The 18236-nt window shown below is 39.4% G+C and overlaps 1 protein-coding gene across 9 annotated transcripts in view; it reads right to left on the bottom strand.

The window, feature by feature from the left end:
* Positions 1 to 18236, bottom strand: part of AGO3 (Argonaute 3) — a 547891-nt gene that overhangs the window by 424669 nt on the left and 104986 nt on the right. For all 9 annotated transcript variants that reach the window (XR_011604155.1, XR_011604156.1, XM_070996162.1 and 6 more), the window contains one exon: positions 15956 to 16121. Coding sequence is in view for 7 of the 9 variants with exons in the window: in XM_070996162.1 (XP_070852263.1) it covers positions 15956 to 16121 (166 nt within the window). In the remaining 2 variants the exon portion in view is untranslated. The remainder of the gene's footprint in view (positions 1 to 15955; positions 16122 to 18236) is intronic.

Genomic DNA, 18236 nt, shown 5'->3' with positions numbered 1-18236 from the left:
ACTCTGTTTCTATTCTGGCTGCAGATCCAGATGCATACAGAGCGATAACCAAGTCTCTAACCCTTAAAAAAGTGCCATTCCATTCGTGGCAGCTAAAAGAAGAGAGATCCTATCGAGTAGTCATCGGTGGTGTTCATCATTCCATCCCGGATGAAAGCATTAAGGAAAGTCTTACCTTGACTGGCCACAAAGTTCGATTTGTGAATAGACCTAGAAGCCGCTTCGACAAGACCAAGTTCGTGAATCTAGTCTTTTTAGAATTAGAACCGGCAGCAAATAACAAAGAAATTCACGAAAGTAAGACACTTTGTCGGCAACGGGTTCAAGTTGAACTCCCCTATAAAAGAATGATGTCGTCCAATGCCACCGCTGTCAAGCATTTGGACACACTAAAAATCATTGCCAAAAGCTTTCCAACTGCGTCAGATGTGGCCTACAACACGGTTTGGAGGCCTGCGTAAAGGATGTTCCCCCAGTCAAGTGCGTAAACTGTGTTGGAAACCATACAGCAAGCTATAAAGGCTGCGTCGTCTATCAGCAAGTTGCATATCGACGAAAAAGTATCACATCCCATTGTAGCACTGTTCCCCAACGCCGTCCGTGGTCAAGTTAGTCGTCCCCAGCACCAACAAGCTCCTATGACTTTCCCACAGAGTCAACAGTTTCCTCCACTGTGCAGCAACAATAGAAAGCAAAGTCAGCTACACCCATCAAGTAGCACCACCTCGGCAGCAGCAGCAGCTATCACAGCAACAACAAAGGCCTCAACAACAGCAGCCAAGTCGCCAGCAGCAGTCTTCCCCCCCAACAACTGCGACGCAGCTTGCAGCAGTTGATCAACGACCAGCAATGGCAGCGTCAAGAGCAAATGTTTATGCAATCTAATCAAAATCTGTCGGTCCTCGTCGCTCAGATGGACAAGCTGTTCCAAATGATGGTGTCTATAATGGGACTTGTCTCAAAACTTTTGACCCAAAATTCTCCTGCAACTGCTCAAGCATTCGCTGAGTTTCTCCCAGTCAATGTTGCACAACCATGAGTCAAAGCGGCCTCAACGACTTGCCAACAAAGCCCTTGAACTTGAGTTCTTTGTAAAATGTCATAATATTGACCTTATGTTTGTTAGTGAAACACACTTCTGCTCGAGGTCGTACTACAAGTTGCACGGATACGATATACATCAAGCAACCCATCCGGCTGATCGGAAAGGCGGTGGCTCTGCAATTTTAATAAAATCCTGTCTTCAATGTTACCAGTTCTAAAGTCTACAAAGCCCAAATGTTCAAAGTGTCGCCGTCAAAGTTAAAACAGACCTTGGTAAAACAGCTATTGCGTCTATCTATTGTCCACCAAACTTTCAATGTACTGCTGACGACTTTGAAAAACTCTTCGACGATCTGGGAACCAATTTCATAATCGCATGAGACTGCGATTACCACCGTCTCTGGGGATCCCGTAACTCAAGCACCCGCGGAAGAGCACTAGTAGACTATATTCAAAGATCAAATGTCCAGGTCCTTGCAACCGGAGCGCCTACACACTATCCGTACAGTCAAAGAACGCCAACCGCCATTGACTTTGCTGTCTACAGAGGGATTCGGCCCGAGAGTCTCTCCATCTCAAAAAGTCTTGAACTAAGCTCTGATCACATCCCATTGATAGTGAAACTAAGAGTCGCTGTGCAAAAAACTTCCCGTAGGCCTTGCATCCTTCCTCGGAATGCGAGCCTCCCACGCTTTCAAGAAGCAGTCAACCGGCTTGTGAACCTAAATATGGTGTTACGCTCTCCTGACGCCATCAACGACGCCGTCGATCTATTTGGCCGGAACATCCATATCGGTGCCGAGTCCTCAACCTCAGGCTCAAACCCCTCCAGTCCACCTCAGGCTCCTTTAAAACCTGAGATTATGGACCTATTAAGGCTGAAACGCTCCCTACGTCGCATATATATGAGATCTCAAGATCCTGTCGACAAAAGTGCATATCGACGAGCGGAGGATGATCTTAAAAAGCTTCTTTATGAAACCAAACGGATATACTTTGATGAGATGCTCTGAATGCTGACCCCACCAAACCTTACGGCTTTAACCTCTGGAAATGCACACGGAATATGAAACGACAGCCCCTACGAAAGAGCCCCATAAAGAAATCTGGTGACACATGGTGCAGGTCCGACTCAGAAATTTCTTTAGCTTTTGCAGACGAACTTGAAACATTCTTCAAGCCATTTGAACTCGCGAGCCGCGAGGATGTTGAAGAAACTCTTGCCTTCCTTGATGCCCCTTCCCCGGATGCCTTACCGATCCAACACGTAAGCCCAGAAGAAGTTTGTCTTCATATCCAAAAGCTACATCCTAGAAAAGCGCCGGGCTTTGATGGCATTGATAGCAGAATTGCCAAGGCTTTGCCTAAAAAGGGAATCCTGTTCCTTATTCTCCTGTTCAACTCAAAGCTACGTATCCACCACTTTCCCTCTCAATGGAAGTGTGCTGTGATAACGATGATACCAAAACCAGGAAAACCGGAGAACCTTGTCCAGTATTACCGACCGATAAGTTTGCTACCCACATTATCTAAAATATTCGAAAGAATATTTCTTAGCAGAATCATGGGAGTAAGAAGCGTGCAGGATGCCATTCCCGACCACCAGTTTGGTTTTAGGCATCATGGAACCCCAGAGCAAGCACATCGAGTTGTTGTTGAACGTTGATGCACTAAGAGCAGTACAAACAAGTGGCCCAAACGACACCAAGCACGTGCTTGTTACGCGCGGGCCCATTTTTATTTCGGGCAAATGCGGTTCGCGAGGAAGGTACATAGAACAAATAAAGACAGGACAAAACATAGATCAACAAGATTAAAGCAAATGAACTAAGATTTTAGTTTTTAGTACAGGGATAGAAGTTGAGGAACAAATTAAATGATACAGGTTGTTATAATTATTAGAAAGAACGCGAAAGGGCTGACTAAAATTAGATGAACATCGTGGCAAGTTAATAGGATGGTAGTTTCGCATTAGTCTAACAGGAACATTGAAACTTAGGCGGCTTACCAAATCTACAGGATCAATATCGCCTCTGATAAGATTATTCATAAAAATAGTACCAAGCATAATTCTACGGCTTACTAGAGTAGGCAAATTAATTAATAGCAATCTACTCGAGTAAGAAGGCAACCTGACGTTTTGATCCCAGTTCAAACCACGTAAGGCAAAAAGAAGAAATTGTTTCTGTACGGACTCTATACGGTCAATGTGCACTTGATACTGAGGACTCCAAACGGAAGAACAGTATTCTAAATTAGGTCGGACAAGTGAGGTATATAATAATTTGGTAGTGTATGGATCATCAAATTCTTTAGACCAACGCTTTATAAACCCAAGAACACTCATAGCTTTATTTACAGTAGATGTTATGTGGGAGTCAAATTTAAGTTTAGGATCTAGGAGAACACCTAAATCGTTTACTGAGTATATTCGGTCCAAGGACATGTTCTGAAGAGAGTAACTCATGAACGTTGGCGTACCCCTATCAAAAGTCATAACGTTGCATTTAAGATAGTTTAAATTCAAAAGGTTGTACTGACACCATTCCTGGAATCTATTTATGTCTGACTGCAAGCAGAAACCAGATTCAATATTATTATATGAAAAACAAAGCTTAACATCATCAGCATACATTAGTACACGAGAGTGATTCACGATAGAAGGAAGATCATTTATAAACAGAGTAAACAGCAAAGGGCCTAAATGACTGCCCTGAGGCACTCCAGATGTCACGTTGATCATCTTGGAAACAGCGTTTTTGAATAAAACCCTCTGAGATCTACCATTCAAATAACTTGAAATCCAAGTTAACAGATTATTCGGAAACCCAAGCAGATATAATTTGAATAAAAGAAGAGAGTGGTTAACAGAGTCAAAGGCTTTACTAAAATCTGTATATATAACGTCCGTCTGTAATTTTTTGTTAAATCCATCTAGTACAAAAGATGTCAATTCGAGCAGGTTAGTGGTGGTCGATCTACGCTTAACAAAACCATGTTGACACGGCGATATTAAAGAGGAGCACAAATGTTGCAACTGAGAGGTAATAATGCGTTCAAATGTTTTAGGAATTGCAGACAATTTGGAGATTCCTCTATAGTTCTGAGCATTAACCTTCGCACCCTTTTTGTGGAGTGGAATAATAAAAGCATCTTTCCAGATAGTAGGAAAAACAGATGATGAGATAGACAAATTAAAAAGTTTCAAAATGGGTTTACAAATAGTTCGGGCACAAAACTTAAGAACACACCCAGGGAGTCCATCTGGCCCCGGAGAATAGGTTGGCGTTATAGTTTCTAAATCCCTTAAGAGAGAACTCTCGGTGATTACAGGAGAAAAAATTCAATTTGCCCTGTTTAAGTGATTAGGGTAGCTAGAATTAGACCATGAAACAGAACTATAAGTAGATTGGAAGAATTCAGCAAATAAATCTGCAACTTCGGGATCCGTAGATGCCTCAATAGAGTTTAATCGTACGGATGATGGCAATGCTGAAGACTTTCGCTTAGCATTGACAAAGTTATAAAATTTCCTCGGATCCTTTGAAAATTCAAATTTATATTGGTTCAAATACATGGAATAGCAATGAGTGTTAAGTACATTAAAATTAGTACGAGCCACCACATATCTTGAAAAATCGGATGGCCTACCCGACTTTTTGTACTTTTTATAGAAGTTTGTTTTTAGGTTTCTAAGTCTTTGCAACTGATTGGTAAACCAAGGTGGCCTGTCTAACTTAGGAGGAAAACTGTCAGGAACACATTCACTGAAAAAAGAGTTTAGGACACTATAAAATAGTTCCGTAGCACTTTCAATATCCAAGCAATTATATAAATTTGTCCAGTTATATTGTGAAATCAAGTTGTTGAGTTTACTAAAGTCACATTTACGAAAGCATCTACATTTATTTGGAGAAAGTGAAGGAGAGAGGGTATCAACGCAGGGAAGACAAATTGTAAGTTCTAATGTGGGATGATACTGGTCTTCAGGCACAACTAGTGGGTCAATTCTAGATACAGTGACTTCAGACGGATCTAAAACAAATACAAGATATAATTGTCAGTTTAGTGAATTACGTATAAAGCTAAATTGCTGTAATGATAATTCTAACAGACCGTCAACGAAGTCATGGTCAGATAAAGGGGTAGAGACAAGTGAGTCAGTGGAAAGGGACCAAGAAATGTCAGGGAGATTGAAATCACCCAAAACAATTAAAAGATCCCTTTCGGAAAGATGAGATAAATCAGTTTTTATTGCAGACAAATGTTGCTCATAAATTGTTAAGTCGGATCCAGGTAAAATATAAGAACAAGTTACATAAATAGAAAAAGATTTCAAAGAAACTTTAACACCAGCGAATTCTATGCCATTGGGATTAAGAAAGTATATTCTCTCCGATGATAAAGTAGAGGTAACGGCAACGAGCACCCCACCCCCCCTACGAGATGAGCGATCAGTTCTATACGTATTAAAATTTTTGGACAGAACTTCGGAGTCTAATATCTCCGGTTTCAGCCAAGTCTCAGTAAAGGCCAGAATGTCTTCAGAAAAGGCAGAGGAGTCAGCATAAAGCTTAGGTAGTTTCATATTGAGTCCCCTAACATTTTGATAGGCCAAAAATAAACTGCTCAGTTTTTTGGCGCAGGTACAGTCGTGGAAGGCCTATTATTAGTTCTCCGTCTGTTTGGAACAAATTCTTTAATGACCAATTCATCATTAAGCCAAAAACGTTTAGAATTTAGTACATTAAATACTTCCGGAGGAGCAGATATTTTAAATGAAGATATCATACGAACATATGGAAATTGAAACTCCTCCACTGTGATGTTTTGAGATGGGAATTCCTGTTGTATAAATTCCAAAACATCTGCAGATGTGGTTTCAGGTGTTAAACGAGACACAAATAATTGCTTCCTATATGGAACAACCGAGAGGCTCTTTCTTCCACCATTAGCAATCTGAACAACGTTCGTCTGATTATCAAGACTAGGGACTCCTATAGAGCTAACTTCACCAGTAGGCACAGAAAGCTGCATAGGGTTTGACCCCTTAGGCTGACTAGCAGAAACAGGGACTCCTCCAGAGCTTTTGGTACCTATGGTTACTGCTGTCAGAGGAACTTTAGGTCCCCCAGGCCCAGTAGATGCCGACATAGCTGCCGTTACCGATCGGGTAAAAATATTTGGAGCTAAGTTGGGATTTGGAACTGATGCCTTTACGGGAGCAGATTTTGAAGGAGCGGTCTTTTTGCGTTTAGGTGACCCTACTGACATTTTTTTATTATCAAGGTCCGCCTTAAACTCTTTAAAATCAGCAACTACGCTCATAAGCTTATCAAAAAGTTTCATAAAACGATCATTGGTCAGCGCAACATAGCCATCCAAATCACGGTCTATTTCAACGCAAGAGGCACAAGTCCACGAAAAACCAACACGCAGATCAATAAAATCTTTTACTCTGCCAACAAGTCCAGTACATTTTGGATGAATGACTGTATTGCAGAGACGACAGTAAATAAAAACAACATTAGGTGACGATCCAAACTCACAATCTTTTTTGGAACAAAAAAGAGCCATTTTTACGTATTTAAATTTAAGAAAAAAGTTGTTTATAAAACCAAAGAATCAAAAGAATTATAAATACCTCACTTAATTTGACACTGGGATCAAACAATAAAAATGTAGACACACAAAAACACCAAAGTATAAGAGCGCGAAGAGACTGCGAAAGCGAGAGAGCGCGACAGAGTGGCTGTCGACTGAGCGTGGCTTGCGAAACACAAACAAAATATGCACGACAACAGTTGCGACGACAAGAAACGGGAGAGAGATTACAGATTATGGGAAACAACAACAAAAGCTATTGAAACAAATGCACCGCAGCGTACAGAAGTTACAATAACAAATTGCACAGGTTAAAAACAGAGTTAGGTTTTGTTAAAATTGCTACAATAAAATAGACAATTAAACATAAACAGACGATTTAAAACACAAGCACGGCTGGTTATGTTGGACTAAGACACAAAGCAAAACACCAGTAACACAGATATTAATGACAAATTGACAAAAATCACAGAGCACAAGATAAACACAACCGGTCACAAGCGACGCTAAATCAAAGTTGTGAGCAGCAGCAAAGTTGTCCAGCATATTTTAGATGCTTTTGAAAACAAGCAATACATTTCTGCAATTTTTCTCGATGTTAAGGAAGCTTTCGACCGCGTGTGGCACGATGGCTTACTTTATAAGATGAAGTCCCTACTCCCGACTAGCCATTTCCTACTACTAAAATCATACCTGCTTGACCGAAAGTTTCATGGTTGAGGTGAGAGGGGAAAGGTCAAGAATCAGAATCGTTCGAGCTGGCGTTCCTCAGGGAAGCGTTCTGGGCCCCGTTGTGTACACTCTGTTCACTTCAGATCTGCCGTGTCCTAACAAGCCGGGCACGATTCTGGCTACATACGCTGACGACACTGCCTTTATTGCGAACGCCTCTTGCCCAATCGAAGCGTCAAGGATTACCCAGGAATTCCTCGACTCTTACGGGAAGTGGACAAATAGGTGGATCATATCCATAAATGGAAGAAAGTCGCAACACTGCAATTTCACCTTGAGAGGAAAGATCCTTCCCAGAGTAGAGCTTCTCGATATCACCATCCCACAATCACCCCATGCGCAATATTTGGGTTTGATCCTGGACAAGCGGCTCACCTGGAAGCAGCACACTACCAAAATAGCAGCTACATGTAGAGCTAAGCTGAGAAAACTCAACTGGTTGTTTAAGCTAACGAGCGAGCAAGCTCAGCCTTGGCAACAAAGTTTTGCTGTTCAAAGCAATTGTGGTGGCTTCAGACTAGAACGTAATGAAAGTCCAAAGGGTCCAAAACCGTGCGCTGCGTATGATTGTAGACGCGCCGTGGTACATCAGGAATGACGCCCTAACAATTGACCTTCATGTTCCCTCAGTCAGGGAGCAGATAAACCGGCACTCTAGTCGGTACAATGATCGCCTCACTGCACATATAAACCACCTAGCAGCTTCCTTGGCCCACCCAAGGACTAGAAGAAGACTAAAGCGAAGGCACCCCGGTAATCTCTGGACAAGAGGACGTCAGGTCTCTCGAGTCCTAAAGCAATAAAATTGTTTTTGTTCAATTATTGTAAATATTGTTAATCATCTTTTCTGTTATGATTCCATGTTAATTATTTCTCTTCGTACACAACGTTTTAAAGCCATTAGGTTGGTTGACCAACGTTAAATAAATGAATTTGTTATACTAAAAAAAACAAACATATTTTTGATTATTCTTATGCAGTCTATAGTATGTACTTGTCCGATTCGGTTCATTCCGACATACATACTACCTGCGATACAAATAAGACTTTTGGGAAGGTTTTATAGCTTGAAAACTAAGAGACTAATTCGCGTAGAAACGGACGGACACCCGAACAGACGGACATGGCTAGATCGACGAGTCCACTGCTGGTGATTAAGAGTGTATATGCATTATTGGGTCAGAAAGGTTTCCTTCACTGCGTCTTTAACTGTACTCTCTGGAAAGCTCCGATTACCGGTTAAGAAACAGCGGCTAGCTCAGTAGATTTTGATTGTTCGTACCATCAACTTGCAGAAGACGTGAACGCTCGACCTACTAGTAACAAATCACAGCGTTTCATGGTTATCACGCTTTTGTTCTATCTTTTCTGGTATGTTACTTATACGTATGTTACTGAAGCCCTGTCGAAAAAGTTTTTCTTACGCTCACGATTTGGATTAAAATTTTTAAAAATGTACGTCGCGCAAGAATCTCTAAACTCCGCCTAGTCCCAACTCTCTAGCTTTTTAAGTTTCTGAGAGCACAGCGTTCGTACGGACCGACAGACAGAGAGACAGGCAGACAGACGGACGGACAGACGGACGGGCGGACATGACTAGATCGATTCGGCTAGTGATATATACTAGAATATATAGGAGAGTATTGGGTATAGTCACGAACGATTCGTTTGTTGAATGTCCTCTTTAAAAGCAATAAGCTGCTGATATCTATTGACCATATTCCTGTTAAAGTTTGATAGTAATAAGTCCTACACCTCTTGGGGTAAGCCAATATTTTTTTCACTTTTATAAGTTGTAGGGTAACGTGACGAACTAAAAAAAAAAAACTCTAGGCAGATGTGAAAATTATTTACTTTTTCTTCGAGGTTGAAAGTGTACAATAATGGAATACAAATTTAACTGTATACTACAAAATCTCTACCTCAGTTCTATGCTAAAATTGAATAAATAATAATTGTATAGCTTTCAGCTATAGAAAATAAACAAACAACCATATAGTCAACAAATACCGAAAAAAATAAATCTTTATACAATACAAAATGTTTGTCACGATGCGACAGGGTGCGACTTTCATAAGCCACAAAATAAAAAAACACATGGAACCTAGAACTGTTGCTAAAGATCTGATTATTTCTTGTATATAATTATCTGACTTGATTTTATACATATCTTTGATCTGTCACTGCTGAAACATATATAAATTAATTATTAGGTTTTTTTGTTTTTTCTCCACCTTTTTAATCAAATTTATCTCACGAACAAATTACGCGAACTCTGAATAACATTATGGAAAAACCAATGTCGACACGATAATAAAAATCGACTACAATTAATTGGGATTTTTGAGGTGACGTCACATGTGATATTTGACGAGCTCAATGATCAATGATCAACGATCAAATGTCAAATTTTAAGTTTCTATCCGAAAAATTTAGGCGCTAGGTCGAACTTTGCCTCGGCTTAATCATAGAAGGACATAATAACCACTACTAGAATCTACGTATATGCAACATTTTACTCTCTAGCTTTTAAAATTTTTGCGCCAGAGGGAATGTTTTCGATTTTGCAAACTGGTATATTGCTCATAACTTTTTAATGAATGTCCGATTGTAATAGTTTTTGGAAATAGGATGGTTATTGGTAACCAAATTAAAATCTCATTTTCACTTTTACAAAATCTATAACCATTTGGGGATTAGACAGACTAGTGATTTAGATGTTTGTGGGTTCTAAAGTGGGCGTGACACATTTGGACAACAAAGGCGCTGAATCAGAAGTTAAGGAATCTGAAACTCAAATTTTAACCCTACAGATGGCAGTCAGCTAACAGATACGTAGGGGTCTAACGATACCTGCCGTATATGTGTAGCTGGAAAGGCCATGTCTCTGCCACGGAGTGGTAGTCGGGCGGGAAGAAGACATCTACCACCACACCGATCCAAGGTGGATCAGCATATGCCGAGCATATGCCGTGAATTTGCGAACTCTACTTGGCCGGATCATTTTGACGAAAACAGTGGCTTGTCAGGATGCTCGAAGTAAGTCCAGAGCTCGATTAAGGCTCTCGAAGAAACCAGCGGAGACGGAGAGGATCGTTAATATGGTCAAGGCCTGCGACCCGGATTTGCAAACCACCGATTGGTAATTCTAAAAGTGCAGGAAGCGGAGATAAAAAAAATGGGTTATCTTCTCGATGAACGAGGAGTCCAGCAACTTGCTGAAGGCGGCCGAGGGTCGCATGCACTAAGGGATTGTAGACGTAGTGCGCCAGAAGTCAGCTCGTCAAGACAGGGGTAGCCCTGCAAACTGCCTTGATGGATATGTCTCTGAGGAGACCTTGCAAGAGATATGCAAGGCGTTGGGGACGACGACGACTCACCTTCTGAATCGGACCTAGAAGCATACAAAACCGTGGTTAAATCGTGGTTAAATGGTTAATCGTACATGATTTCTCTGACAATTCTGGAGATCAACCTTTACCATTCTGAGGCAGCCTCGCGGAGGATGAGTCAGACATCGTCCTGATTCGGGTACCCTAGATCTCATGTTAAAGGCTATCATAGCTGAATATGCAGGTAAAACTAGAGGTTGCATATTCGCTAGGAGTAACCTTAACCTTTTCCTACTACCTAATTACAGTGACGAAGACAACGTAACAGCGAGCCTAGAAGGTCCAGGCGGACCTCTAAGGATCTATTAGCTATAAAGAAGGTTAGTGCAGACCAGCGAGCACGATAGCACGGGCCTAATCCTGGATTGCGTCGCAAACGCCCATCATCATCAGTGGGGTAGCACCGCCGCAAACGAACGGGGTAAGTTAATTTTTAATTTCATCCTTTTATCAAATCTCCTGGTGGGTAACATAGGTAACGAGCCTTCGTGCATAACGTAAATCGCAGTGAGGTCCTTTCTCTCACCCATTTCTCTGACTCAAATCTGTTGATCGTAAAATCATTGCGAGTGCTGCAGAAACACTCTTTCTGTGATCTTGGAACATAGAATGAGTCATTAGCCATATATTCGCCATATTTAGAAAAAAAAAATTGGCCTCGAATTCAGACACCTGTTACTTAGCTCAAAGGAGGGCGAGAAAGATTGATGGAAAGATGCTGCATGCATATCAGCAAACACCCCACCTAGCGTATATTACTACGCCACCTTTAGGAATATTCCTATAAACGCTAGATGGCGTGCTAATGTGGTGTACAATCTCTAATTATTGATTGTTATTTGGTTTAAATTTATTAACGAATGGACCGATTTTAAAAACAAGATCCACTTTACGCTTTTACTAAATTCTGAAGTGTGGGCGCTAGAAATGGGCGTTTGTGGGCGTTAGAGTGTTCATTTTATATAATGTATTAAAGTCATCACTCGCTTCATGAGTACCTACGTATTATTTTTTGATTTCCAACAAATTTCCTTGGTTTACCAAGAGTTGGGTCGACTAAAAAATGTAAGGTCTAGACTCTCCAAAAAGTTGAGTTTCCAGATCACAGTCTATCTTTTATCCGAAATTCAAGTGCTCGGTCTAATCACCCGGGGATGTATAAAATATTTAGCTCGTTGCAAGAAGCAGATTACACTGGATCTGGAAAATTTTTATAATTTTGTTAAATGGAGGCGTACATCTGCCAGTTATCGCTAAAACTTGAAAACTTGGGCGCAAATACAGATCAGGCAAAAGCCAATCTTTTTGCGCAGCTTATTCAAACGACTTGGTCAGCTTAAAGTCTCCCAGATCAGTTATAATCATAAAAGTGAAAGCTAACCTCCTTTAGTATATTCTCCGGGAACTGACGGAGTGCAGGGCTATGTGGTCAGGAACTGCGTGAGACCCTATCTAGAATATTGCATAAATATTTTCCCTAGCATTTACAATTTTTCATCCAGGTCGGAAACGCTTCGTTACATAATTTTCCCTTTTTACTCGAAGAGTAACACGGATAAACAGACTGTAATACTACGATCTAAATCTACTACACAAGTAATTTAAAAATTGTAGTAATACAACGATTAACATTTTGATATACACTTATAAATATTCCCGTGGTTAGTGTAATATATTATCTTGTCGCAGAAAGGTTTATTATTTTCAATAATTAAAGTAAATGTATTAAAAATAATAAAATTAACATTAAAAAGTAAATAAACAAAATAAAAGGATTTAAAAAAATAAAATTAAAATTAAAGATTAGCTTAATTAGTGTTGGATGTGTTTGCTTTGATGATTTTTCAGCTTTCCTGTCCGCCGAAAAGTACTTTCCTAAGAGCAGAAAAATTTTGTTTCGGTTTTTGTCAAAATACAAACACTAAAGAAAGATTTTTAGATTTTTGATTGCATTATAAACAACCGAGTTCCTATAAAAGAAACTGTAAATTGTTTTTAGTATATTTTCAACCCTTTCTTTGCTCTTCTAAAGCTCATTTTATAATTCAAGCTACAAGATAAATGGTTGTTGTGGCATTGCTTTTGGTAAGTTTTGATGTCTATATGACCTTTTACCAAATTTAACATTGGCTCTCTTCGATCCAATTATCAAGCTCAGTCCCTAACTTAGCAAAGACAGTTTTTATTTTTTCACTCGTGTTAGGGGTCTGAACGTTACTAGATCAGAATCACATGAAAGTGTACCAAAATAACAGTTGGGACCTGTGTCCCTGTGTCTTAGAAATTTAAAATACCTTATAGGCAATATAATTTTAAACATCTTAACGAAAATTGCATAAACTTCAATTACAATTTTGTGGAAAAAAGTGCTTTGCGAGCTCACTAATGTGAAATACATTTTGTTTCGTGATACTATTTTTGATTATTATTGTTTATAGGTATATAATTATAACTAAGGCCGTAACTAAATAGGATGATCCTATCGTTCTGAAGAATTCGCAGTTGGCTAATTTTTATTCTTTAGGGGAGGAGTGAACTGACGTTCCTCTCCTTTACACCAAAACATCAGAAGAATTCGCGGTTAATTTATTTGTGATCGTTCTGTTGAGCTTGCCTAACCAGTCTTTTAAAGTTACCAATTCTTAAGCAAGGTTATGAAAACTGCGGTTCATATCCTTCTTGGAATTTTATGGACAACAAGGTAGGCTTTTAAAAAAGCAATGGTTAATTAAATTAACACCAATTTATTTTGACTTATGGTTGACTTTCGTACTTTTGACTTCACCTTTTTTATTATAATAAAATTTTGTACGTAGTCGTAATAGACCTCAAAGCGTTACTATTTGTATACTTTTGCAGGGGTTTAATGATTTCAGTTAGTAGTTTGCAACGCAGTGAAGGAGACGTTTCCGACCCCATAAAATATATATATTCTTGACCAGCATGACTAGACGAGTGGATCTAGCCGTGTCCGTCTGTCAGTCCGTTTCTACGCAAACTAATCTCTCAGTTTATCAGGCTGAAACTTTTCCAAAAGTATTATTTCTTTTGCAGTAGTATAAGTCGGAACCAGCCGGACCGGACAACTATATCTTATAGCTCCCATAGAAATAATCGGAAAATAAATTTTAAAAAACAAGGGAGAACGCTATAGTCGAGTACCTCGACTATCAGATACCCGTTACTCAGCTAAAGGACCAAAGGGAAATGCAGATATGCAAGCAGCAAAGCGAGATTAAAATGCGCCACTTACCGGCGGTAGACAGATTTAAGCGTTATGGGCGTTAGAGTGGGCGTGGCAAACTTTTTTTTTTAATCAATCGATAGGTATTGACGAGACCAATATATTTCAGTTAAAATTTTTTATCTAGCATGAAAATTGTGGGCGTCACAGGTTTGGGCGGTTTGTGGGCGTTAAAGGGGGCGTGGCAAACTTTTTTTTGGGTCAATCGATAGGTATTGATGAGAGCAATACATTTCAGTTAAAATTTTTATTATAGCATCAAAATTGTAGGAGCCACAGTTTTGGGCGGTTTGTGGGCGTTAGAGTGGGCGTGGCACTGTGCTGAAACATACTTGCGCTGCGTAAGAAGCTCAGGAATCTGCACGCCAAATCTTAATAGCCTAGCTCCTATAGTTTCCGAGATCTCAGCGTTCATCCGGACGGACAGACAGACGGACAGACGGACATGGCTAGAACGACTCGGCTAGTGATCCTGATCAAGAATATATATACTTTATGGGGTCGGAAACGCTTCCTTCTGCCTGTTACATACTTTTCGACGAATCTAGTATACCCTCTTACTCTACGAGTAACGGGTATAATTATATCTTTGGTGTTTTTAACATATAACCTCCTAAGCTTGGAAATAACACTTTGTTAATTAGTTTTGAATTTCGAATTTAATTTTATCAAAATCGGACGACTATATCATAAAGCTACCATAGGAACGACGGGAAAATTGGTGGGAAAATAATATGAAACAAATTATACCTTCGGTGTTTTTTGACATATTATCTTATACTATTGGGAACATCATTTTTTGTATTTTTAAATTTAATAATTATAACTGCAAGGGTATACAAACTATGTCTTGCCGAAGTTAACTTCCTTTCTTGTTATTACTAGAAAAGTCAAAACACATTTAACATAAAAAGACACTTTTACCAGACTCTGAAAGGTAAAGTGTTTCAGAAAAACAGGATCCCAAATAGAGCAAACAGAAATGCTCAGTGTCTGAGCGAGACACTTTGAAAGAAAAAACACATTGAGAGTGTCTTTCGATTCAATTTTTCATAGGTTCCTAAGGTAACTGATCTTTTTCGGACACCTAGTAATCTGGGGAACTCTTTTGATTTAACGAATTTTGCAAGTGACGTAAATGAGCTCAAATGTAGTGTTTTTTGAGTACAAATTGGTCAAATTTGAAGGGGCATAACTTTTACAAAAAAATCGGTGCATGGCTGCAGGTAAAACTAAAGATTGCATCCTCGCTAGGAAAGCCCAACCTTTTCCTACTACCTATTTCCAGTACGATGACAACTGAACAACGAGCTTAAAATGTCCAATTAACCTCTAAGGACGTACTGAGCTTACATGGGTCATTGCAATTGCCTTCACAGGCAAGACCGCTAGCCACGGTAAGGGAGTCTGAAAGCGATGTTTAAGCTTAAGTGATCAGGAAGTTCGGTTCATCGGTTGTCGGAGGTTGTGAAGTGCTCGACAGAGGTGCAGTAATATTACTTTTAGTAGGTCCGAAATTCAAGAACTAGGTAGGAGTCTACTTCACATAAATTGGACTGATCACCTCTTTAAGACTTCCTGATCACTTTATCTTTTTCCAGGCGAAAATTTTGGCTATCAAGTAAACACTGTTCAATCTAATAGCCTCAGACACTTCCCGATCTGTCTGTATCTACTTAGACAGTTAGGCAACACTTTGTCTGATATAGGCTCTTGTGGGTGGCTCACCATTACCACCACCGCGTAACCTAACCTAACCTAACTCTTTAGATCTTAAAGTTTCAAAGATCACAGCGTACATATGAACAGACAGACGGACATGTGTAGATCGACTAGGCTAGTGAAAAGATAGAGTATATATAGTTATAGGGTTAAAATATTTGAGAAATTTGACTGTCCCAACACACCTTCGCTATTTAAATAAAAATACATAAATTACCTGTATATAATGACGTTTTCAGGTAGATTGCCATTCCTTTTTTGATATAATTTTAAAGCAGTTTCAAAAGAAGCAGTTAGCCCATTCACAATTTCTTCACTTTTTGCTTGTACGACAGCCTTACTATACCAACGGGTGTATGACGAATTCAGAGACGCCACAAATGCTGTAATACACAAAATTATTTTATAAATGTTAATAACTTTTTGAAAGTCAAAATTGCAAAATGAAAACGAAAACGTATTAACAAAAAATAAAAATGAATCAGATATGAACATGTTACTCGAAGAGTCGATGGTTATATTGTATTCGGGACAAATTGTAACACGTAAAAGAAAGAGTTTTCGACCCTCTAAAGAATATATGGGGCGTTCTTTTACAAACCGAACGCCTATTTTTGGGTCACATGTTTAATTTGCCTTAAACATTTCTTAGGTATACGTAAATAATTAATCATGTGTATGAGATCTCGGCCGAAAAAAATTATTTTTTTAGGTAAAAAAAATGTAAATTGAAAAAATTGATAAATTTTGTTTCAACATCTAAAGCTTTGGTCATAAAAAAAACTGAGCTCAACCGCACTGCATTGGGCACGAAAATCGATAGATAGTTGCAAATTATTTCAGCAATGTTTGGAAAATAACAATTAACATATTTATTATTATCAGTTCAGTTTGCACTCCAGGTCTTATGAACAAAAACAAGGAAGAACGCTACAATCGAGTACCTCGTCTATCAGATACCCGTTACTCAGCTAAAGGGAAATGGAGATATGCAAACAGCAAAGCGAGATTGAAATGCGCCACCTACAGACAGACAGATTTAAGCGTTTTGAGCTTTAGAGTGGGCAAACTTTTTTTGGGTCAATCGATAAATATTGACGAGACTAATAAGTTTTAGTTAAAATTTTTTATCACGAAAATTGAGGGCGCTACTGGCTTAGGCGGTTTGTGGCCGTTAGAGTGGGCGTGGCATATTCGCGTAACAAACTTGCGCTGCGTACAAGGCTACGCAATCAAAACCTGAAATCCCAATTCTCTATCTTTAATAGCTTTCGAGATATCCGCGTCATATTGTACTAATATAAACTATAAAAATTATAATAATAATAATAATTATAAAAACAATATAATTATAATTATTATATAATATTATGCGTGTTACGTACGCCCTCCACATAGAAAGATTCACATAGAGAAACAACGACGAATCTTTAGCCAGGGGGAGGGGTGCATGTGACTAACCAGACTCATACTGGTAAAGGCAGAAGAAAAAGCAATTCGGCAATTCTCGGGTGTCGCGTGACCAGAACAACGGCCACTATCGACCTATTGGTAACCATACTCCGGTAGCTGGCAAAGGGCAACAGCCGGCCGTTGACTACCAACATAGCAGATATCAAGAAACAGTAATTCTAGGTGGGAACACCTAGCCACAGCCAAGTAAAAGCTCTAGTCTGGTATAAAACACCTTAGACAAATAGAGAAAGGGAGAGAATTCATTTGGGTGTCTTGCTGACGGAAGCCGCTATTGCCATCAAAGAACGTGGAGAAGATCAACAATAAGGACGACATCCGACATACTGCGATGTTTGTGGACGCAGTATCAGTGATCTCCATGCTCCTGAAATTTGTTCAGCTGTAGGAACCATCCGTTCAGAGCGTAGCGACCAATATCATACGACGGAGAAAGTAGTTATGCAACATAAATGTGTTAATCGAGCTAACCAAAGCTAAAGTGAACTCATGCATAACCAAAGACCAATATCCTCAAATAATACAATTGGATAACAAGTGAAAATCAAGCATTCAAACATGCACTGAATTATATTTAAACCAACCGAATCAATAGACAAAGTGCGAATCATGATAAACAAATAGAGAGGACAAATCTCTCCACCAGCCGTTGAAGAAGTCGCATGCCTGTGGCATAATATATATATATTTTGTGTTTAAGTGAATTGGTATACTTAAGAACAGCCGTATTTTGGTGCACGTATATTTATATATATATATCCAATATAATATTTTCCCAAAGCCCAGGATCCGGAGCGTCGAGATCTCATCGCCCAGGATTTAAAGAGGGGGTAAGTTTGTCGGGACACGGTTCCTTTCTTTTAAACATACATATATAAATATTCGTGCAGTATCCTACAGTTTTATAGACTACTATAAACTTTTTCAGCGGCGAGTATCAGCCTTGTAGTTATATGATAATTGCAAGAGTCCTATGAGCGACGTTTGTAGTCGTGAATAGTCAGTATTTTGCTGATGTGTGCACC

Source organism: Drosophila suzukii, chromosome 3 (assembly GCF_043229965.1).
Source record: "Drosophila suzukii chromosome 3, CBGP_Dsuzu_IsoJpt1.0, whole genome shotgun sequence".
In the NCBI taxonomy this organism is placed as follows: Eukaryota; Metazoa; Arthropoda; class Insecta; order Diptera; family Drosophilidae; genus Drosophila; species Drosophila suzukii.
The sequence above is the reverse complement of the archived record's forward strand: the minus strand, read 5'-3'. Positions and strand labels throughout refer to the sequence as shown.